This window comes from Quercus lobata, chromosome 2 (assembly GCF_001633185.2).
Source record: "Quercus lobata isolate SW786 chromosome 2, ValleyOak3.0 Primary Assembly, whole genome shotgun sequence".
Lineage (NCBI taxonomy): Eukaryota > Viridiplantae > Streptophyta > Magnoliopsida > Fagales > Fagaceae > Quercus > Quercus lobata.
In genome coordinates, this window is record NC_044905.1 from 22,270,303 (window position 1) to 22,292,258 (window position 21,956).

Below are 21,956 nucleotides of genomic sequence, written 5' to 3' on the forward strand. Positions count from 1 at the left end.
ACAAGCATGGTCAGCAACTCACCGCTCATCACATGCGTCTTAGAAGAATTGATGTTGATCGTTGGGTTAGGTTTTCAATCAAATTTGATTTATTTGTGCTAGAAAAACACAAATCTAACTCATAGTAGTTCTCAAAAATCAATCAAACTCAACTTATTGGGATTGAGTAGAGTTGTGGATTGAAATTATTTTGTTAAGCCTAAGAAAAATATGGCAATTTCATAGTTATCTATTATTAAATAAATTATTATAATTTATACATTTGGACAACATTTCCAACTTTATTTGAACTAAATCTTAAAATACCAAAATAATTTGAATTAACAAATGAAATTAAGGCTCATAATCCAAAATATTTTTTTTGAATTATTATTAATAATGAGTTTGGTCAAGTCGAATTATTGATTGATGTGAATCTTTTAAAAACTAAATATTTCGTTAGAGAAATGATGGTGTGAGAGGGCCTTACTTTATTTTTTGTATTCACACAATCCTCAAGAATGAAAATTCCTAACAATGACAATATTTTGGGGCATTGAGATTGGTGTAATTTATCCAAGAATAAATTACTTAAAAATTTGAAAAGTGAAAATTGATTTGTTAAAACATAAGAGTGCATGAGTAAATTTTTTGTATAAATTTTTATATCCACATGTGTATTAAATATATGATTTTTTTTTTTTATTGCAATATGATTATTTTCTTTTATACACATTTTTATTTTCAAGATATGGTATTAATATTTTGTAGGATTGTCTTAGGTTTTTTTTTTGGCTCACATAAAATGGAGGAGCGTTTTTTTATTATTCATTTATAATTTGATAGTTAGATGAAAGGAGATTTGAACCCAAATTCTCTTCTATAGGAATATTGGGTAATACCACTGAGCAAGGCTCTTGGCAACCAAAAAAAAAAAATGTTTAAGTTCTAACATTTTTGGCCAATATGATTTTTTTTCCAATAATTTTTTTCTTAATTTTAGAAATTCACTTGTTAAAATTTTGGAATTATCTATAAGTGTAATTACAAAAATGAATGACAAGGGGAAAATGAAAGTTTTACATAGAAATATTAGAGTGAACTGCAGAAAACCAACCTAAACTATGTGATACTTATACTACATCCCAAACTTTGAAATCTTGTAATCAGCAACACAGTTATAATAAATATGTCAATTAAGTGTTTTAAGTTAATCATATGAGTTGCACATGGCTCTAAATGACTCTCAAAAGGCAAAAGGATATATTTGCTTTTCAATGACTAAATAATTAAAACGATAATTCTTGTTGCACATCTATGCGTAGCGTCCATAAGTTTAAAATTGTGTCTTTAACTCACATTTTTAGTTGTTTGTTTGCACACCTGTGTGCATACAATATGCAACAATCGCTGCTCTAACTAAAATGACCCCCATTTCTAAAAAATTTAGTTTTAATAAAACTTCCCCAAGCTCATTCTTCCTAGAAAAGCCAACACATTGCGTTTTGATGTGCAAGAATCTTCAGTATTTTTAAATTTAATAATTAAGGTATAGGAAATTTCTAAAATCCTGCATCTTCTACATGTGGGCTTTCAGTTTCTTGAAGCAGTGTTTACTGCAATAGCAACAAGTATCAACATCTGGGAATATTCCAAGAATCTACCTGTTGGTGAGGACAGAGGATATTGCATACATTATCAAGTAGTTAGGAGTGGCAAATGGGCGGGTTGGGTCATAAATGGGTTGAGTGTGTAATTACCAATTTATCCATTTATGACCCATTTATATATAAATTAATTATCCATTATTTGCTCAACCCATTTAATTAGTAACCTACCCATTTAACCCATTTAATTAGTGAGTGTTTCATTAGTGAGCAGTGAAACACTAAGAAAAAGAAATCTAATAGGACAAGAGAAATTCCATCAAACAAAGAAAGATAGTGATTCCACCGCCGCCGATCTCTCCAAGTCCCAAGACTCTGCCGTCGGTGACGACACCACCACCGTCGTCGTCATCGCCGGCGCTTTCCTCCGTCAGTGCCTCTCTCTGTTATTTTCGATTCTCTACATAAGGCCGCTCTCAAAGCCGTCAATGTCCTCATCGCCATGGCCGTCCCCGTCGAGCTCTCCAATCGCGAGTCTCTCATCAAGTCCACTTCCACTTCTCTCAACAGCAAGGTCGTTAGTCAGTACTCCAGTCTCCTCGCTCTGCTCGCCGTTGATTCCGTTCTATCCGTAGTCGATCCAGCGAAACCCAATATCATCGATCTCCGAGATATCAAGATCGTGAAGAAACTCGACGATACCGTGGACGATACTAACGCTCTCGGAGACCTTTCGATCCTTCCCGACGAAACCGTCTGCGCTATTTTTGGTTTTGTGTTTGTTACGTGTATGTTTGATTGATGTGAAAATGTAGGAAATTTTTTTTATTTTTTATTTGACCAAGGGCCAAATGTCTTGGGTCAAAGAAGGATATATTGTTTGTTTAAGTCTTAGATTTTAGAAGAGTTTAGTGGGTTTTTATGGGTTTATTTAAATTTAAATTTTAGATGAGTTTAATGATTATTAGTGGGTTTATCTATTTAGACCCATCTAATTAAATAACCAAATGGCTCTTTACCCATTTAACCCAAATATTCAAATTTGTTGGGTTAAGACTTATCCAAATAAGGTGGGTAATGGACGGGTTAATGGATATGGATAAAAAATTGTCACCCCTATATGTTGTCAATACATCCGAGGAAGAATTATCTCATACATTATACACTTATGCATGCATAGGATTTTTAGTGCTAACTGTATTTGGTCTAAATATAAAAGGGCTCTCAATAGGGTAAATTATTGAGTAAAATTTAGATACAAATCCGTAGATGCAGTTCATCAAATTTAAGCATATAATTCATTATATTGAATTATCCTTGAAAACTATAACATCGTGCTTATTGATTATTACAACCATGTGTTTCAATATAATTGAGAATTCTAATGAACATACACCTAAGGAACTGTATCTTAATTTTGTCCTACGAAATTCCCAATTCCTGGTGACCAATCTCTAAAACTATGCTTCAGTATCAATACAAATGGTAGTTCAGCCTTGATATTCATGTCAACATATTAAGAGCCTGCTCCAAGTAAACAGCAAAAGCCTAAATTAAGCAGCATTAAAATTCAGTGCTAATACAGCCAGGTAAAATTCGAATTGCATACAATGACAAAATAGAAAGATGCTGTAAAATAATCCCTTCAAGCCAATCTCTTTACTCTGATATATGATGAATAATTCATAACTTAATTTTTATTCCACATCATACCAAATAATAATATCTAAGACACCAAAGAATAACAAACTTGTTTCTTTTGAAGTACTGTAAGCACTTTGCATAAATAGTTTCTATATGCTCCTGACAGAATTCATCACAATACTACACAATAACGACAACATCAGACAACATACAAAAGGGTTTTCTCTCAGGTTTTGCTCTATCAAACTCCCTTACAGAACATAACTTTGACAACAATTTTTTTCTTTTATCGTGAGGGGAATATGTTGAAGATTTTGATACCTGAATTTCTTGTTATATACACAGCGAGCTTCAATAAGAGAGATGGCATATACCACAAGAAAATGGTCCTGAAATGAACTAACAGTTAATGCCACATTGACCATTCGCGGCAGCCCTTGCTGAGCTGGAGATGAAGGGGTCGATCCGCACCCATAATAAGGAGAATATGGAAGCAAGAAGTATAGACCAGACAATGACAATTGTTGGGGTACGATTCTGCCTGCCCAACAAACCCTTCAAGAATGGATACAGATGGGCAATGACCCATATGGCAAAGAACAGCTTGCCGAAGAGGGGACCCCAAGACTGGTATCCACTGTTTATGGCATATGAAACACCAGCAACAATACCTACCAAGTTGATAATAAGGACTGTGGTTGGAGGGATGAGAAGTGATGTCCATTTGAACACATAAAGCTCCGCAAAGTCCCCGTCTTCATCAGATGCCTTTGAAGTGACAGTGAAGTTAGTGTCAATCCCAGCAAGCACCTTCAAGAGCCCTTGGAAGACTGCAAAGAGATGAGCTGATGTACCGCCAATGACCCAGAATTGTTCATTCCTCCACCAGTCCTCTATACTGACCCCACTCCACCTAAGCTCAAGAATTCCAGTAGCAGCAATGGAGACAAAGAGGAGAATAAACCACATGCTAGCAAAATTACTTATCTGCATAAAATAGGCAACAGAAACAAACAAAATTTTAACTTCCCAAATTATCTCCCGGCCAAGTCAGTGGATGCAGATATACCAGAAATAAACAAATGTGATGCTTTGAAAGATTCATCTCATTAATTTGTTATTAGGCCGAACAATCATTTACCTCAGGAATGATGAATTTGTTAGTGAGAAGGCAAAACGCAGGAAGCATACAGTACGCAATAAGTGGGATTGAGGTAAGGGGATACACAATAGTATTTATGTATGCCAGTCTCTCCAAAGGCTTCAGTCTCCCATTGTAGCCATACCACAAGGGGCAATGCCTACTCAGCAAAATCTCAATTGATCCCAAGGCCCATCGAAGAACCTGGTTCAACCGATCAGAAAGATTGATTGGAGCAGACCCCTTAAATGCTGGGCGGGGAGGCATGCAATAGATTGAGATCCAACCACGAGCATGCATCTTAAACCCAGTTAAAATATCTTCTGTGACAGAACCATAGATCCATCCAATCTGACAGTAAAACAAAAGGCCTAATTAAATAATGCATAAGCACAACAACATCAAATCAGTATCTGACTGCTAGGTTGTAATTGATAGACTTACCTCTTTTCCCCATTCAGTCTTGTCTTCATATCCACAGCTGATAACATGGATTGCTTCCTTTAAAAGGGTCGCAGGGTTGGTTGAAGGTGGAATGCCTCCTTGTTCCATGAAGGTGGCTGCAATAAAAACTGGAGACTGACCAAAACGCTTCTCTAAGCTCTTCTGAGACATAAGAAGCGATCTCTCATCATCATACCCTGCACAACAAAGGGAACGTGGTCGTGGAGTTAATATTACAAAGCAAGGATTATTGGATTGACAATATTTTTTGTCAAATTAGGGAAAATAGCTTCAAAAGAAAACCAACCTTCAACACCCTCCTCAATGTCTTCCATGTTGAAAATGGGAATAGTGGATTCAGTTCTTTTTACTGCCCTCTTCTTGTCAATGTATTTCTTATTGCCATTCTTTCCCTTCTTTCTAGAACCACAACAGCTCTTGACAATAATGTTTGGTTCCAAATCTTCCTCGGTTAAAACTGGATCATACCCATATAGAGCTTGCCTGTTGAAACAGCAACCAGTTCCCACATAGACTGGACCCTGGATGCCATCCAGCCCTTTCAAGTTGATCTGCAAAATACAACGAATACAAGATTATACTTAACCAAGCACAAGCACAGTAAAACACTATGGAGAAAGAATTTGCGATCAAACATCCAGTGGAACCTACATCGAAGAAGACAATATTGCGGTTAGCATATCGATCATGCAAGTCAATGCCATCAAAACGCTGTGGGAACTGTACATAACATGTCTTCTTTCCATAAGCAGGATCCATCATGAAACACATGGCTTCTTTAAGAGCTTTGCTGTTATTAAAGTAGTGATCACAGTCAACGTTCAGGAGATATGCACCATTGGTTAGGACAGCAGAAACTCGGATCTGAAAAACATTAGATATAACCAAGTCAGAAAACATGGATTAAACATCCTTCCTATCACAACAAACCTCCATATCCATCAGGCAACCAATCACATCACTGGCAAACTATGGTACAGAGTGGTGGGATGTCTATTTACTAAAGATGTAAGAGAAATCTTTTTCATTTAGTTTGTTCTCCATTTTGGTTAACATCAGCATCTACTACATAGCATATGAGCCAAGTTGAAATTGTCAATGGAATAATGAGGCTCATACTTAAATAAAATTTCTTATGGGCTTATTTAGCGTCCATATGTATGCAATCTATTTGCAACATCCAACCAATGGACAGTTTATGTAAATGTCTAAGGCAGTCCATAAACAGCTAAAATTAAAAATTATATGATAATTAATTTTTTTTCTAAGTTATGATAATCGAAATCTAGTGTGGTCATAAGAGTTACAAATCACAAGACGGCACCACCTACAAAGGAATAATTTGATGGTTGTAGATGACTAACCATCAAATTTGTACTTCCTCCCATACGAATGAGCGGAGGGCGAGGTCGTGAGTTCTAAACCTATTAGGGTGCCTGTATAATTTACTAATCAAAATGTGTACTGTAACCATTAAATCACTACATTTAAGGCCTGCAGTAGACATACCAATGCATTCATTGCTCCGGCCTTCTTGTGATGCTGGAAGCCAGGTCGCTTTTCACGAGAAACATAAACAAGTCGTGGTAGCTCATTCCCATCAGTATCAAGCCCGCCACTGTGGCCTAAGAACACCTGTTCTTCCAGTCAATAGAAAATTAAATCACAGCAAGAATATAGATAAGTCCAAAAATAAATCACCTTGACAAAATTATGATACCTGAATCATTCCTGGATGATCCCTAGGATTGTTTCCAGGCCATGGAGTGCCATCTTGCATGGTCCAACCTTCTTCTGGTGTCTTTTGTGCTTTGGCCACTAGGGCATTGATCCGTACCTTGAATTCTTCATATTCTCTCTGTGAAACAAAATGGTTTGTAAAGTCAAAAACAGTGAAGTTAGTATAATCTTCTTATTTAAACCATCTACATTCTAACACAAGGCATCAAGGCAAAACTCCAAAATGGCATTTTCTTCTGACCCAATTTTTTTTTCTCCTTATTATTCAGGAAAGACAAAAATTTCAGGGTAGCAAACATTCTCCAGAATTTCTCTAGAATTTCCTTATACAGTATTCAAAGGCCTTAATATCTGTTGTGGGCTACTCTACTCAACTCCTCTCCTTCCCCCCTCAGTCCAAACAGACCATTAAGCTTGAGAGATGTTTCAAATCACACATTGATCTCATCAGCAATTTTTATCATTTAAAAAAAAAAAAAAAAATTGACAGCTTCAAAAGCCCCACACCACAGTAATCATAAAGTTTGCATATCAACCATGCACCCCGTAATATGATAAGGAAAATGAAGTTATTTCCAGCAAGTTATCATAAAAATAGAAAGATATAGATCCAACACAGCATGCACTCACCTTCATCGCCCGGCGTTCTTTCACAAATGAAGGTTGTATTTTGTCTTTCAAGTAATCAATTTTTTGGCAAAAGTAAAACTCGGGGGCCCTAGGCTCAATGTTGTGCTTCTTGCAAAAGGGCACCCACTTCCTTGCAAACTCCGCAGTTTCAGAAAGGGATTCAAAGGTCAACATTGCTGAACCATCATCTGATACATAGCAAGAGACCTTGTCAACGGGGTAATCCACAGCAAGTATGGACAAAACGGTGTTTGCTGTTACAAGAGGAGGCTCTTTTAGGGGATCCACGGTACTAACAAAAACATCTACAGGAGCCAGCTGTGATGGTTCTCCTTCCCTATCATATCTGTGCAACATAAATAATGATTAACAACAAAAACAGACTACTTCCTCGTGTTCAAACACCATCATAACTAGAATGAAGTTAACTAACCTCAATGTAAGCCTGTCAAGATAGGTCTCACGGTTAATTGGAAACCATTTTGGGAACTGATCCAGAAGCCAGGATAGAGCAAACCATATCTCACAGATAATTGATGTTAGCCACAACGGGTACGCATCATTCACTGGGTGAGTAACACGGTATTGTAAGAAGAAGCCCAAAATAATAAGCCGCAATATGATGACGACACGATAAGGTGTCAGGTGAGAGGAAGCGATGGGCACCACGCGACTCAAAGGTTGCCGAGCATCATCAGCCCTGTGACAAATGAAACTATCAGCTCAACAAAAAAGAAAAAATCACACAAAATAATGTTAACCAACTACATTGGCAGAAGAAGCCATTCCATTGTCAATCTGCAGAATCAAAATGCATAAATCCATGCTTCAACATTATGTCACTGACTAACTGAGCATTAAACATAATGGCATAATATTATATATATTTAGTAAATATAAAGTAATTGATGGAGGGAAAATTTGAGGGGTACAGGATATAATCAAATATGATGACAAAGACCAATACAGGATCTTAAAATTAATTTCATGCATTAAATATAGGAAACTTGATTCAGATACTACTCAAGCCAAAAGAAAAGGCCATTAATACAATGTGGTGTCAAAAATTATCAATCGGTATTCTGTAGTCAAAACCATGCATCAGGGAAATATTAACAGTAAATAAAGAAGTCATAGCAGCCAAGAGAGCATGAGAAATAAAGCTTTTAAAAAAAGGGGATTCTAACATTTGTAGTTCTTCTCCATTAGAACCAGTGCCTTCCAGGTCTCCCTTCCCTTCAGTGTATCTACTGGTCATCTGCATCATGTTTTTATCCTGTTTGAGTTTCCAACCTTCAACCCTTTCCTTCCAGTCAACATTTCCAAGGCCATAAGAATTCAAGTCCTTTGATGGGTCCACTATTCTCACCGGAACTGTAGAAACAAATGATATTTGATAAAGTCCATACAAGTGATATAGAAGCTTGTTTGAGGATTTCTAAATAAATAAACTAAAGTTACTTGTCTACCTGGCTGTCTTGGGTCAATATAAGGAAGCGAATGAACATTCTTTTCTGAGGGGCCCAATGGACCTGATGTGGTTCGCACAGATTGGTTGTCAGGTGTAACACATGGAATTTCACCAGACATCTGAAAACATATTTACATTTTAGTAAAGAGAAGGTTCCAAAACTATATCACTGGCATGATCAATTGCAAAAAGCATGTTAGACATGAACGTTTTAATTGTATTTGCAAACTTGTAACAATTAGTGCAAGTGACTAATCCGGTATATTTTTTACATGCAAGGATTCCGTCTATGTTTCTCCTTTACAATTATGTTATTTTACGGAAGTTCTAAGATAAATTTTCAAAATAATAGAGATGGAATTTAACCACCGAAACCTTAGGATGCAAATCCAGAAATTAAGCATCAGAGATGTGAATGTAAAAAAGAGTCAGGGATTGTTTGAATTGCCTACCGGCTGCCCATTGGTGAGGAGAGGAATCGGTTGTTGAGATTCATGTCTTGAGGAAGAAGAGTGTTCAGCATCTTCCCCCTGCCACTGGCGTCTTGCCTTGCTATTTCCTTGGGTGTAATTGAACTCATTATCTAGATCATCAACATCATCCTCATCATCATCTCCATCCACTCGAGGACTCCCTGAAATACAAACCTAATCAACTTTCATTCCAAAACCTACAACCATAAATTAACAATGGACTCACGGCAAGCTAACCTTTGTGCCTCTTATATCTAGTCTTGCACTGGGGACAAGCCTGGTTCCCATCTTTCCGCTCATACTCATAACAAGGCCGGCAAACAGGGAAGGCACATTCATTGCAAGCGACAAAGACATCGCCAGTAGCTGTAAGGCCAACTGAATCCCCACAGATCTGACATATTTGTCCATTCAAATTCTTTAAGGGCTTGGGCTGCATCGTACAAAAACAATGTGAGAATCAGAATTACAGAAAAGAAAAATAAGCCAAAAGCGGGTAATGTACAACACAAAGCAACTATAGCAACTTTACAATCTACTTATGATTTAATGAACTAGCTCTATTTTCAATAATAGTTTCTGATGATGAAAATGCAATGGCACACCATTTGCCACAGCAACTCACAATGGTATTCCGTATTCATTGCTTAATTCAGAATACTATTTCGAAAAAGAAATTATTACGACTGAATAATCACATTCATGTTTCACAGAACAAAATTCATGTAAACCACATAAGTATATCCTCCTCCCAGATCAACACAGCTAGAGTAGATCTTGGGTATGTAGCTGAAAGAGTGAATCGGTGAGTTAATAAGTGAGTGGAAGTCTAACAAAATAAAGACAAGAGTCTAGTGAGTAATGGGTGATCTCATCTAAGATTAGCAAAAATGGAGTTAAATTCCACTGAATCTGAACTATCAAGATATCAGCTTGAACAATTACAAATCAAATTAAAGTACTGTCAATATTTTGAAACCAGCCAGCCCATAATAAGTCTTACTGTTTATCAAAATCAGCAATTAATTAAATTTTCACCCAAATAAATTCAGCTATCAAAACATCAAATTTAGTCTTATCTAACAGAAATCAAAACAGCGTTCAAATTTAGAAACCCACATGACAAATCCCCAAAACTAACCAAAAATGCCACTACCCATTAGAGAAAAAACATCAACTTCGAGCTTACATCCACACACACACAACCACAGTGCAGTAAATGGATTAGACTAATATGGGAGTGAAAATCGGAAATGGGTAAGTAGAAAAATCACTGACCCCACTATCGGAATCGTGGCGAATCCGGACCAGCTCGTTCCTCTTGTGTGACCCAGCCACCAATCCCGCATTAGCTTCCATGTTGTTTGTTTCCTCAAAATGCTATTTTTTTTTTTTTTTTGTTTTCAAAAATCAGAACATACAGACAGATCCGTAGCGTAGTGGGTTTGAGAGAGAGGCAAAGGCTGTGAATTCTTCGCCCATTCAAGACGACATTTCTCTTTCTCTCTCTTCACTTTCTCTAAGTCTCGGCCTTTATTTGTTTGCTCTACAGTCTCTTCACTTCCAGCTCTCCACGCATTTATCTAAGCTGTCTCTTTATTGTCTTTTTCTCCCTCTGTTCGATTTTTTTATTTAAATAATAATAATAATGATCCACCGGCTGGACCTGTTGCATGTATACCTAACCCATCGCGGCTCCGCGCCCATTGCTGACCAAGTTAGTCAGCAACGGCTCCTTCCCAATCCGGCTTTATTTTAAAAATATTTCCTTTTTTACTTTTCTTTTAACCAAAATATAAGATATTCAGGTCCTTTTGTAACGTTTTCTAGTAACGTTGTTTATATTTTTTTTTTTATATACGTGTAAGTGAATAAGTATATGAAAATACATGTTATGTTGTTTAAAAACTGAAAACATATGTTTAAATACATGTACCAAACGACCCCTCAATTTCCATTTTAGTTAGGCTGTGTTTGGTTTGTGTAAAATATTTTCCGGAAATGCTATTTTCGGGAAATGAAAATATTTTCAAGTGTTTGGTTGTATTATGAAAATTTTTCTAGAAAATATTTTCATGTGTTTGCTAATATTCTGAAAATGCTATTTTTCACCACCACCCACACAAAACCCACCACCACACAACAGGAAAACCACCAAAACACCACCACCCACACCACCACCACAACAACAACAAAATCAGAGATCAAAGAGAGAGTAAAAAATCAAAATCACAAACAAATTTTATTACAAAAATTTCAATATAAACACTTTAAAGAAACAGAAATCTACTCAAAACAATTCATTGAACTTCATACAAATTTGGTCAAACTGAGAGAGGGAGGAAGAGAGAGTGATCGAAAACTTCAGGGAAAGAGAGACGATGACGAGATCGGCGGCGCCGATGAGCTTTGGGTCGAGAACGAGAACGAGATCGGTAACAACGGCGCCGATGAGCAACGAGAACGAGATCAGTAACGACAGCGCCGATGAGCAACGAGAACGACGGCGCCGATGATCTCAGCTAGACGATCTTGGCGGCGTGATCTCGCCGGCGCATCTGGGGTGGGGCGCGATCTGGGGTAGCGAACTCTCTCTACTCTCTTCTCTCTCTCTCTCTCTCTCTGCGCGTTTGTGAGCGCGGAAATGGTTTGAAGGTAAAACAGAATCTGCATTCATTTTTCGGGTCAAATGCCTTAATTTTACGGTCAACTGAAAATATTTTCTGGAAAATTTATTTTCCATGCACAACCAAACACCCGCATTTACGGAAAAGCATTTCCGGAAGTAATTTGAAGCCAAAACAAACACAACCTTAATCTGACTATTTTCCCAAGTGAATGCGATCTTACCATCTCACTCACTAGGTTATTATATAGAGGAACCCTGTGAGTGTGGCCCCAAGATGCGGACAAAAAGTTTCAAATCCATGATCTTATAGATATCATGAGACTTAGGAGCTACTAAGTCAACCCCTTGAATTTAAATTCTACCTTAGCTAAGTGACAAAAAGTAGCATTAGTTGTGGACCAACATGAAAACTAATAATATCAATTTACTACCTTAACCAATGAAAAAGATCAAAATATTGTGTGTGTAGCATTAGTCCGTGTTAAGCTTTACTCTATCACCAATGTATAATGTTTTTATCTTTTTATTAAACCAACCTATGACTACTAATCCTATTAAATAAATTATAATTTTTAGCTTGTTCACTATTATGGTTTGTATACAACTTTTTAAAACTTTATTTTTTTAAATTACAGTTGTACTTTTATGAGTTTATCTAACTCATTTTTTAAGTCAAATAATATACCATATAATAAAAGTTAGGTCTTACAAGTCATAATTGTGGTAAAGAGTTAGGTCTTACCACCGCATACTTTTGGTGCGATGATCACTCCACAAGTATAAGTGCTTGTGGGGTGTGGGGGGCAAGATCGGGATTCAAGTCTCTATGAGAGAACTTCACACACATATACACTTAGATTAAGTTAGAGTAAAATTTCTATCTTGTATAAACTTGGATAAATCATATAATTCTAATATGATTCACGACGATTTCAAATTATATCCTAAATTTTAAATATATTTTCATTAAAATTGTATTTTTTTTAAAAAAAAAAACGTAACTTATTAACTTAAAGTACAGATATTCACATAATTTGTATATAAATAAAAATAAAAAACCTATTTTTATGCAAAATCATCCTTCCAAGTGAAACTATAAAATCTTCTGCATACTATATAAAAATAATAAAACTATATAATAATCAGTCATCTATTTATTGCAGTCATAACATTCACAATCAAATTTATATTATATAAGTTAATTTCTTAGTTATATCATATCATATACTTATATTAAAAGTTGTGTCCTACATGGTGTGGTTGCACAAATTGATGTCCTCGCCTTTCATTTCTCCTCATTTTTTCTCCTTATATAATATGGTGCACTACATTTTATATAAGTTAATGTCCAAATTATATAGATAAAAATTATATCTTCCATGGTGTGAATGCACCAAGTGGACGCCCACTTTTTTTTCTTCTGGGTATCATAATTTTCCCACTTAAATTCTTAACATCATCTTTAGGACCCATGTCATAAGGAAATGTCTCCAAGACCGCATAGAATTTTCAGGTCGGCTACGATACCAATTATACCAATCTAAGAAAAAGCACTAGTCATATCTGCACTGACACACCAAAATTAGTTGTCAAGTTGCAATTGATACTCCTCGTAATTTCAGTGTTTTTTTTTTCTTTGTGAAACAGAATTCAAACTTTCATTCATTGGATAGAAATAGAATTCGAATACAAAGCCTCCATAGCTGAAGGAGGAGAGTCCTCTAACCAAATAACTTCATCCGACACTTCTCTAACATACCTAGCAAGCGAGTGAGCCACTAAATTAGCACTTCTTTTTACACATTTGAGCTCCACCCTTCTGAGACCATTAAGTAAGCAACTAGCATCCTTGAAAATATGCCCCAGCCGAGAGAATAAGGAACATTGTGTATTTAGTTTACAATTTCAAAGCATTATTTGGAAAGTTGCAATTAAGTCGCTAAAGTTTTGTTTTTTTTTTTTTTTTTCAAAGAGGTTCTTGAAATATGTTTTAGCAAAGACGTAGGAAACATTTTTAAAAAAAAAAATTTTAAAAATTCATAATGAACCTTAAACCAAAGGGCAGGTTAGCCTACAAAATGTTTAATATTAAGTTAATTTTGTTTCGTCAAACTAATGTCATTGGAGTTTACTGCCATTTTTGTTTAGGCTTGGTGTAGACACTTGATTTTGCACCCTTAATTTAATTTTGGAAGATGACTAAAATGACCATTTCAAGTACCCAAAAATCATAGTTGCATTTCGTGAATTAAATCATTCATCACATTGTCATAAAAATAACCTTGAGATTCTAACAGTCGTGACAATATGCCTAGATCCCAAATCGGACCGTTAAATTGAAAAATATCACAAGATCCAATTTTCACGGTCTGCATGTATTCATTTGGGTAGAATTGATCACATGTGATTAATTGAAATTAATTTTGATTGGTTAAGAATTAAAATTAATTAAATAAATTTTTGTGATTTGTTAAGTATTTTTCTTGAAGTGAGATTTGTTGCCTAAGATTAAAATAAATAAGTTGATAATATTTAAAGACTGTAGATAATTAGGCTTTTGGAATAATTACATTCAAAATAATTATTTTAAAAATCCTAATTATCAATTTGGGATAAGATTTATCATGAAAATAACTCTAAAATTCGTCCAAATACAGTTTTAGACTTGGAAAACACTTCAAAAACGTGCTAATCAAGTAGCAAATTTCATATTCACATGCCAATGAACTTTTGGCATAGTATAACTAGGCTATTTCTGGCAAAGTTGTAGAGAATCGAATTTTCCTTCAATTATCAAAATTTCAGCTTAATTTGAATTTTGAGTAAAAAGATATTATCAAAATACTGAAACTTGTTATGATTTGAAAAATCAGCTTACTCTTATCCAAATCTCCTTTTTTTAGGATTTTCCCATACGTTTTTTGCTTATTTTTTATGCAGATTGGACTTAATTTTTAAGCAAACCTACCTTATTTTCTAAGCAACTAACACCTCTATAAATAGGGGAGGCCTCCCAACATTCAGGACCCCCTTTTCCTACCACTCACTCCTCTTACGTTGAAGAAATTCTGGAAACTTTGCTTTAGGAATTTCTTTTTAATTAAGTGGCTCTTATTCTAGATCTTTAAAAAAATTTCTCTTTGAATTCTGAAGAACTCTCTCCTTGTGGAACACGTTCATACAGGTAAGTTTCTATCTCTTTTTTTTTTTCACATGTTTATGCAACTAATTCAATTCTTCATGCTCTTAACACGTCCTTCCTTTTGTTTGCCTTGATTCTTTTTTGGTTATGTGACATATGTTTTAGCATATGTATAATGTAATGATATAAAGCATACCATTAAATATTAGGTCTGTTGCTTTATGTTAAACAAAAATTAGATCTAAAATATTTTTCCAAAATCTCATTGTTTCTGTTAAACAAAAATCAAATCTAAAATATTTTTCCAAAGCCTCATTGTTTTTTTAAACAAAAATCAAATCTAAATTTTTTTTCCAAAATCTCATGTTTTCCTTAAACAAAAATCAGATCTGAAATATTTTTCCAAAACCTCAATGTTTTCCTTAAACAAAAATCAGATCTGAAATATTTTTCCAAAACCTCAATGTTTTCCTTAAACAAAAATCAGATCTAAAATATTTTTCCAAAACCTCATTGTCTTCCATAAACAAAAATCAAATCTAATATATTTTTCCAAAATCCCATTGTTTTCTTTTCAAAAAAAAAAATCAGATCTGAATTTTATCTTAAAAAATTCATTCTTAAAAAATTCATTCTTTTCACTTAAAAAAAATCATATGTAAAATTTCTTTTAAAACCCATTATGTTTTTTTATTAAATAATCAGATTTGGATTTTCCTTTTGGAGATCCATTCTATTATTTAATTGAGAAATCAAATTTGGGAACTTTTCAAAAAAAATCCATTCCCTATTATTTTTAAAAAATTAGATCTAAATTTTTATCACAAACTTCATTTTGCTAATTTGAAACTTCTCATAAAAAATCTTTCTTTTCACAAATAAAATTCAAATGTAATTTCTATTTGCATAAATGCAACAGATCTAGTATTTTGCATATTAACCAATTTTAGATCTAGGAATATTGACACAATAGTTTGCATGTCATTTTTTATGGATATTTAAAATATTATTTAAAGTCTAGAAGATCAGACTCTGTCTGAGCAGGGTGGGTGCCTAACACCTTCTCATCCTATTAGCTAGCCCCAAACCTTAGGATTTTTGGTTGGTAGATTTAGTGTCTTATTTTATAACTAGGAAACAAAGTTTTGTATTTTTCTTTTTATTAGATTGTACCTAGGAATCAAAGTAATGTAAAGTTCTTTCTACCAAGATGTAAATTGTTTCCAATCAATAAAGATGCATACTATTCAAGATATTTTGTAAATTGTAAAGTTTTCTTATTTTACTTATAAAATAAGTGGCGACTACATGGAATCCTAAAAAATGGAAGGTGCCGATGCCTACACCCTTTTCTGAGAGCACCTTAATTTTTCGGTCTCTCACAGTGGTGACTCCATTGGGGATGTCAAGAGCTAAGCTTCACATTAGACTTTAAATGACCAATTAAATACCCTTGTTTTTGTATGATGTTTTTGTTTGTCTGGTTGGTTATTTCTGTGTATTGTTTGTATAATATCTTATTTGAAAATGCCATGTTGGTTGTTAAAATCTTTCCCTAACTGTCATAGTGTGTGCCATCAAACAACAAATATGCATGTACCCATCTCAACATATGGTGATAGTAACCATGGATCACCGGTCTTCATTAGATTCAGGTACCCAGTGGTGAACTCACCAACTCATAGCCCAAAGTCACTGGAACATTTCTTGTTGACTAAAAGGATAAACCATGTCGTTCGAACCAGCGTAATATTCATTACATTACAAGTTGGGAGGTGTAATGCCCTAGTTATGGGAAACAATAAAACAACAAACTCACCCTACAATGTAATAACTTACAACCTCTCCTTAGGCCTGTCCATGTTAAAATTGCATTGCATATGGTGTGTGTTTGACCATTGTTGGGGCCATGGTGAGCCCAAGTTCAATACTTGGGCCCATCATAATTATTTGAATGTTGTGTGTTGTGTGAACATGATTTTGTTTTTTGGAGAAATATGACATGTATTGAGGCAAAGAATTTGGTCAAGATCAGAGGGAAGACTCCAAAGAGAATCCAAGAACGATAGCCAAGCTAGGAGTTCCAATTCCAAGCCTATCACAGTACTAAAGCCCTTGAGTATAGAAGGCACCCCGCAATTACAACACCTCAACCCCGTGTTCAACTTGCAAGATAGCCCAAACCACAAGAAATCTGAAGACTCTGTCACCATGGCAAAGGGAGAGGAGCACCAAAACACTGAAGAGCGAACAAGCACTCAAGAGTTACTAAACACTATGGTGGCAAGCCAAATTCAGTTGAAGGAAGACATGAACTTTATGGTACAGTAGTTTCAAAACCTGAAGGGTAGCCAAGAGGAAAACAAGATCGATCAGACTTCCCTTATCTCGGAGAGTGAGAAGAAGATTAATGAGAAGATAAGTAAGATGGAGGTGATGATCAAAAGGGCACGCAAGATGGAAGACCTCATGGATTATCAGTCACTCTCTCTTTTCCCAGACGTAAGGTTGCCCTTAAAGGTCAAGATGCTGGTCTTGGACAAGTTCGACGACACCGACTGCCCCAAATCCCACCTAAAGATGTATATGAAGGCTATGTGGCCTCTGGGAGCTACTAAGAAATGTTGGCACAAATGTTCCAAAATATCTTGACTGGAGCCGCTCTTAAGTGGTTCCTCAACATGGAAGAAAATAGAGCTAAAAATTAGGAAGACATTTATAGGGAGTTCCATAACTGGTACAAGTACAATATAGAGGTGGACATGACAAGGAGAGATTTGGAGACCACTAAACAAGAGCCGAAGGAGTCCTTTTCCGCCTTCATAACCAAATGGAGAGCCAAGGCAGCCTAGATGATCACAAGACCTAGTGAAGAAGAGCAAATCCAAATGATGGTGAAGAATTTGTTACCCATATTCCACAATCATCTTTTTGCCTAGTACTTTCCTAATTTCAAAGCCTTGGTAAAAAAGATGCTTATGGAATATGGGTAATAAATTCTTCACCACCATTTGGATTTGCTCTTCTTCACTAGGTCTTGTGATCATCTGGGCTGCTTTGACTCTCCATTTAGTTATGAAGGCGGAAAAGGACTCCTTCGGCTCTTGTTTAGTGGTCTCTTAGTCTCTCCTTGAAACGTCCACCTTTATATTGTACTTGTACTGGTAATGGAACTCCCTACAAATGTCTTCCTAGTTTTTAGCTCTATTGCCTTCCATGTTGAGGGACCACCTGAGAGCGGCTCCAGTCAAGGTGTTTGGAACATTTATGCCAAAATTTCTTTAGTAGCTCTCGTAGGCTGCATAGCCCTCATGTACATCTTTAGGTGGGATTTAGGGCAGCCGGTACTGTCGAACTTGTCCAAGACCAGCATCTTTACCTTTAATGGCAATCTTATGTCTAGGAAAAGAGAGAGCAACTAATAATCCATGAGGTCTTCCATCTTGTGTACCCTTTTGATCATTTTCTCCATCTTACTTATCTTCTCATTAATCTTCTTCTCACTCTCCAAGATAAGGGAAGTCTGATCAGTCTTGTTTTTCTCTTGGCTACCCTTTAGGTTTTGAAACTGTTGCACCATAAGGTTCATGTCTTCCCTTAATTGAATTTGGCTTGCCACCATAATGTTTAGTAACTTTTGAGTGCTCATTGGCTCTTCAGTGTTTTGGTGTTTCTCTCCCTCTACCATGGTGACAAAGTCTTTGGATTTCTTGTGGCTTAGGTTGTCTTGCAAATCGAACACAGAGTTAAGGTGTTGTAACTGCAGGATGCCTTCTATACTCAAGGGCTTCAGTATTGTGATAGGCTTGGAACTGGAACTGTTGGCTTGGCTATCATTCTTGGATTCTCTTTGGAGTCTTCCCTCTGATCTTAACCAAATTCTCTACCTCAATGCACGTCATATTTCTCCAAAAAATAAAATCATGTTCACACAACACATAACATTCAAACAATTATGATAGGCCCAAGTATTGAACTTGGGCTCACCATGGCTCAAACAATGGTCAAACACACACAATATGCAATGCAATTTTAACATGGACCGGCCTAAGGACAGGTTCTATGTCATTACATTGTAGGGTGAGTTTGTTGTTTTATTGTTTCCCATAGCTAGGACATTACACCTCCCAACTTGTAATGTAATGAACATTACGCTGGTCCGAACGGCATGGTCTATCCTTTTAGTCAACAAGAAATGATCCAGTGACTTTGGGCTATGAGTTAGTGAATTCACCACTGGGTAACTGAATCTAAGAAGACTGGTGATCCATGGTTACTACCACCATATGTTGAGATGGGTACATGCATATTTGTTGTTTTGATGGCACACACTATGACAGTTAGGGAAAGCTTTTAACAACCAACATGGCATTTTCAAATAAGATATTATACAAACAATACACAAACATAAGCAACCAGATGAACAAAAACATCATACAAAAACAAGGGTATTCAATTGGTCATTTAAAGTCTAATGTGAAGCTTAGCCGCATGACATCCCCAGCGAAGTCGCCACTGTGAGAGATCGGAAAACTAGGTACTCTAAAAAAGGGGTTAGGCATTGGCACCTTCCCTTTTCAAGATTATGTGTGGAGTCACCACTTATTTTTTATAAAAAAAGAAAAAGAAAAAATACTGCACACAGTTCACATGTCCAAAATACCTTAAATTTCATTAATGGATTATACAAATACAATTTGGTAGAATATCTTTACAAGGCTTTGATCTTAGATACAATTTATGTAAAAAAAATACTAAACTTTGGTCCTAGATGCAATCTACCAAAAATAAAATAAAGCACTAGTTCAACCAACCTAAAATTTTAAGGTTCGGGGGTTAGGTTACAGGATGAGAAGGTGTTGGGCACCTACCCTGCCCAGACAAAGTCTGGACTTCTAGACTTTAAATGACTATTAAATCCCCATAAAAAATGACATGCAAACTATTGTGTCAATATTCCTAGATCTAAAATTGGTTAATATGCAAAATACTAGATCTATTGCATTTATGCGTAGAGAAATTACATCTGAATTTTATTTGTGAAAAGAAAATTTTTTTATGATAAGTTTCAAATTAGCAAAATGAATTTTGTGATAAAAATTTAGATCTGATTTTTTTTTTTTTTAAATAACAGAGAATGGATTTTTTTGAGAAATTCTCAAATCTGATTTCTTAATTAAATAAGAGAATGGATCTCCAAAAGGAAAATCCAAATCTGATTGTTTAATTAAAAAACATAATGGGTTTTATAAGAAATTTCAGATAAGATTTTTTTAAAGTGAAAAGAACGAATTTTTTAACATAAAATTCAAATCTGATTTTTGTTTAAAGAAAACAATGGGATTTTGGGAAAATATTTCAGATCTGATTTTTGTTTAAGGAAGACAATGAGGTTTTAGAAAAATATTTTAGATTTGATTTTTGTTTAAGAAAGATGATGAGATTTTGGAAAAATATTTCAGATCTGATTTTTGTTTAAAGAAAACAATGAGGTTTTGGATAAATATTTCAAATTTGATTTTTGTTTAATAAAAACAATGAGATTTTGGAAAAATATTTCAGATCTGATTTTTGTTTAACAAAAACAATTAGATTTTGGAAAAATATTCCAAATCCGATTTTTGTTTAAGGAAACAATGAGATTTTGGAAAAATATTTCAGATCTAATTTTTGTTTAGGGAAAACAATGAGATTTTGAAAAAATATTTTAGATTTGATTTTTGTTTAAGGAAAACAATGAGGTTTTGGAAAAATATTTCAAATCTGATTTTTGTTTAACAAAAACAATGAGATTTTGGAAAAATATTTCAGATTTGATTTTTGTTTAACAAAAACATGAGATTTTGGAAAAATATTTCAAATCTAATTTTTGTTTAACATAAAGCAACAGACCTAATATTAAATGGTATGCATTACTTCATTACATAAATACATATGCTAAAACATACATCACATAACCAAAAAAGAATCAAGGCAAACAAAAGGAAGGACATGTTAAGAGCATGAAGAATTGAATCAGTTATATGAACATGTGAAAAAAAAAAGGATAGAAACTTACTTGCATGAACGTGTCCCACACGGAGAGTGTTCTTTAGAAATCAAAGAGAAATTTTTTTAAAGATCTAGAATAAGAGCCACTTAATAGAAAAGAAATTCCTAAAGCAAAACTTCTAGAATTTCTTTAATGTAAAAGGAGAGAGGGGTCAGAAAAGGGGTCCTGAATGTTGGGAGGCCTCCCCTATTTATAAAGGTGTTAGTTGCTTAGAAAATAAGCTAGGTTTGCTTGAAAATTAAGTCCAATCGACTTAAAAAATAAGCAAAAAATGTATGGGGAAAATCCTAAAAAAATGAGATTTGGATAAGAGTAAACTGATTTTTCATATCAAAACAAGTTTCAATATTTTTATCATATCTTTTTACTCAAAATTTGGATTAAGCTGAAATTTTGATAGATGAAGGGAAATTTGATTCTCTACAACTTTTCCATAAATAGCCAAGTCCAAAGTTTAACTTCTACTATGCCAAAAGTGCCTTGGAACTTGAATTTGAAATCTGCTACTTGGATGAATTTTAGAGTTATTTTTCATGATAAACCTCATCCCAAAGTGATAATTAGGATTTTTAAAATAATTAGTTTGAATGTAATTATCCCAAAAGCCTAATTATCTACAGTCTTTAAATATTATTAGCTTATTTGTTTTAATCCCATGTAACAAATCTCACTTTAAACAAAATACTTAACCAATTACAAAAATTCATTTAATTAATTTTAATCCTTAACCAATCAAAATTAATTTCAATTAATCACATGTGATCTGTTCCACCTAAATGAATACATGCAGACCGTGAAAACTGAATCTTGTGATATCTTTCAATCTGACAATCCGATTTGGGAATCGGGTATATTGTCGTGACCGTTAAAATCTCAAGATCATTTTTATGACAATGTGATGAATGATTTAATGCATGAAATGCAAATATAATTTTTGGGTACTTGAAATGGTCATTTTAGTCATCTTCCAAAATTAAATTAGA

At 34.8% G+C, this 21,956-nt stretch overlaps 1 protein-coding gene across 3 annotated transcripts; it reads right to left on the minus strand.

Annotated features, from left to right (window-relative positions):
* Positions 1-2,870: 2,870 nt before the first annotated feature.
* LOC115974980 (cellulose synthase A catalytic subunit 1 [UDP-forming]) lies at positions 2,871-10,722 on the minus strand. 3 transcript variants are annotated; one of them, XR_004088036.1, is made up of 15 exons: positions 10,429-10,722; positions 9,388-9,583; positions 9,130-9,311; positions 8,676-8,796; positions 8,394-8,580; positions 7,640-7,906; positions 7,207-7,552; positions 6,557-6,694; positions 6,346-6,471; positions 5,488-5,700; positions 5,123-5,387; positions 4,816-5,012; positions 4,372-4,722; positions 3,552-4,217; positions 2,871-3,110 (listed from the first exon to the last, which is right to left on the minus strand). XR_004088036.1 is itself a non-coding variant. In XM_031095583.1 (14 exons), exons 1-14 carry the CDS (start codon positions 10,507-10,509, stop codon positions 3,630-3,632), a joined length of 3,258 nt encoding a protein of 1,085 aa, XP_030951443.1. In that variant the 5' UTR covers positions 10,510-10,722; the 3' UTR covers positions 3,259-3,629. The 3 variants fall into 3 exon arrangements, 1 of the variants encoding a protein (XP_030951443.1); XR_004088037.1 differs by having other exon boundaries at positions 2,871-3,134; XM_031095583.1 differs by lacking the exon at positions 2,871-3,110 and having other exon boundaries at positions 3,259-4,217.
* Between the last annotated feature and the right edge of the window lie 11,234 nt (positions 10,723-21,956).

Excerpts from the sequence above, each read along its gene's own strand:
- LOC115974980 (XM_031095583.1), bottom strand. The coding sequence starts at position 10,509 with ATGGAAGCTAATGCGGGATTGGTGGCTGGGTCACACAAGAGGAACGAG. Across the intron at positions 7,907-8,393 it reads AATGGAGAAGAACTACAAAT|GGCTGATGATGCTCGGCAAC; the intron begins GTTAGAATCCCC and ends CATTTGTCACAG. Across the intron at positions 5,701-6,345 it reads CCGGAGCAATGAATGCATTG|ATCCGAGTTTCTGCTGTCCT; the intron begins GTATGTCTACTG and ends AATGTTTTTCAG.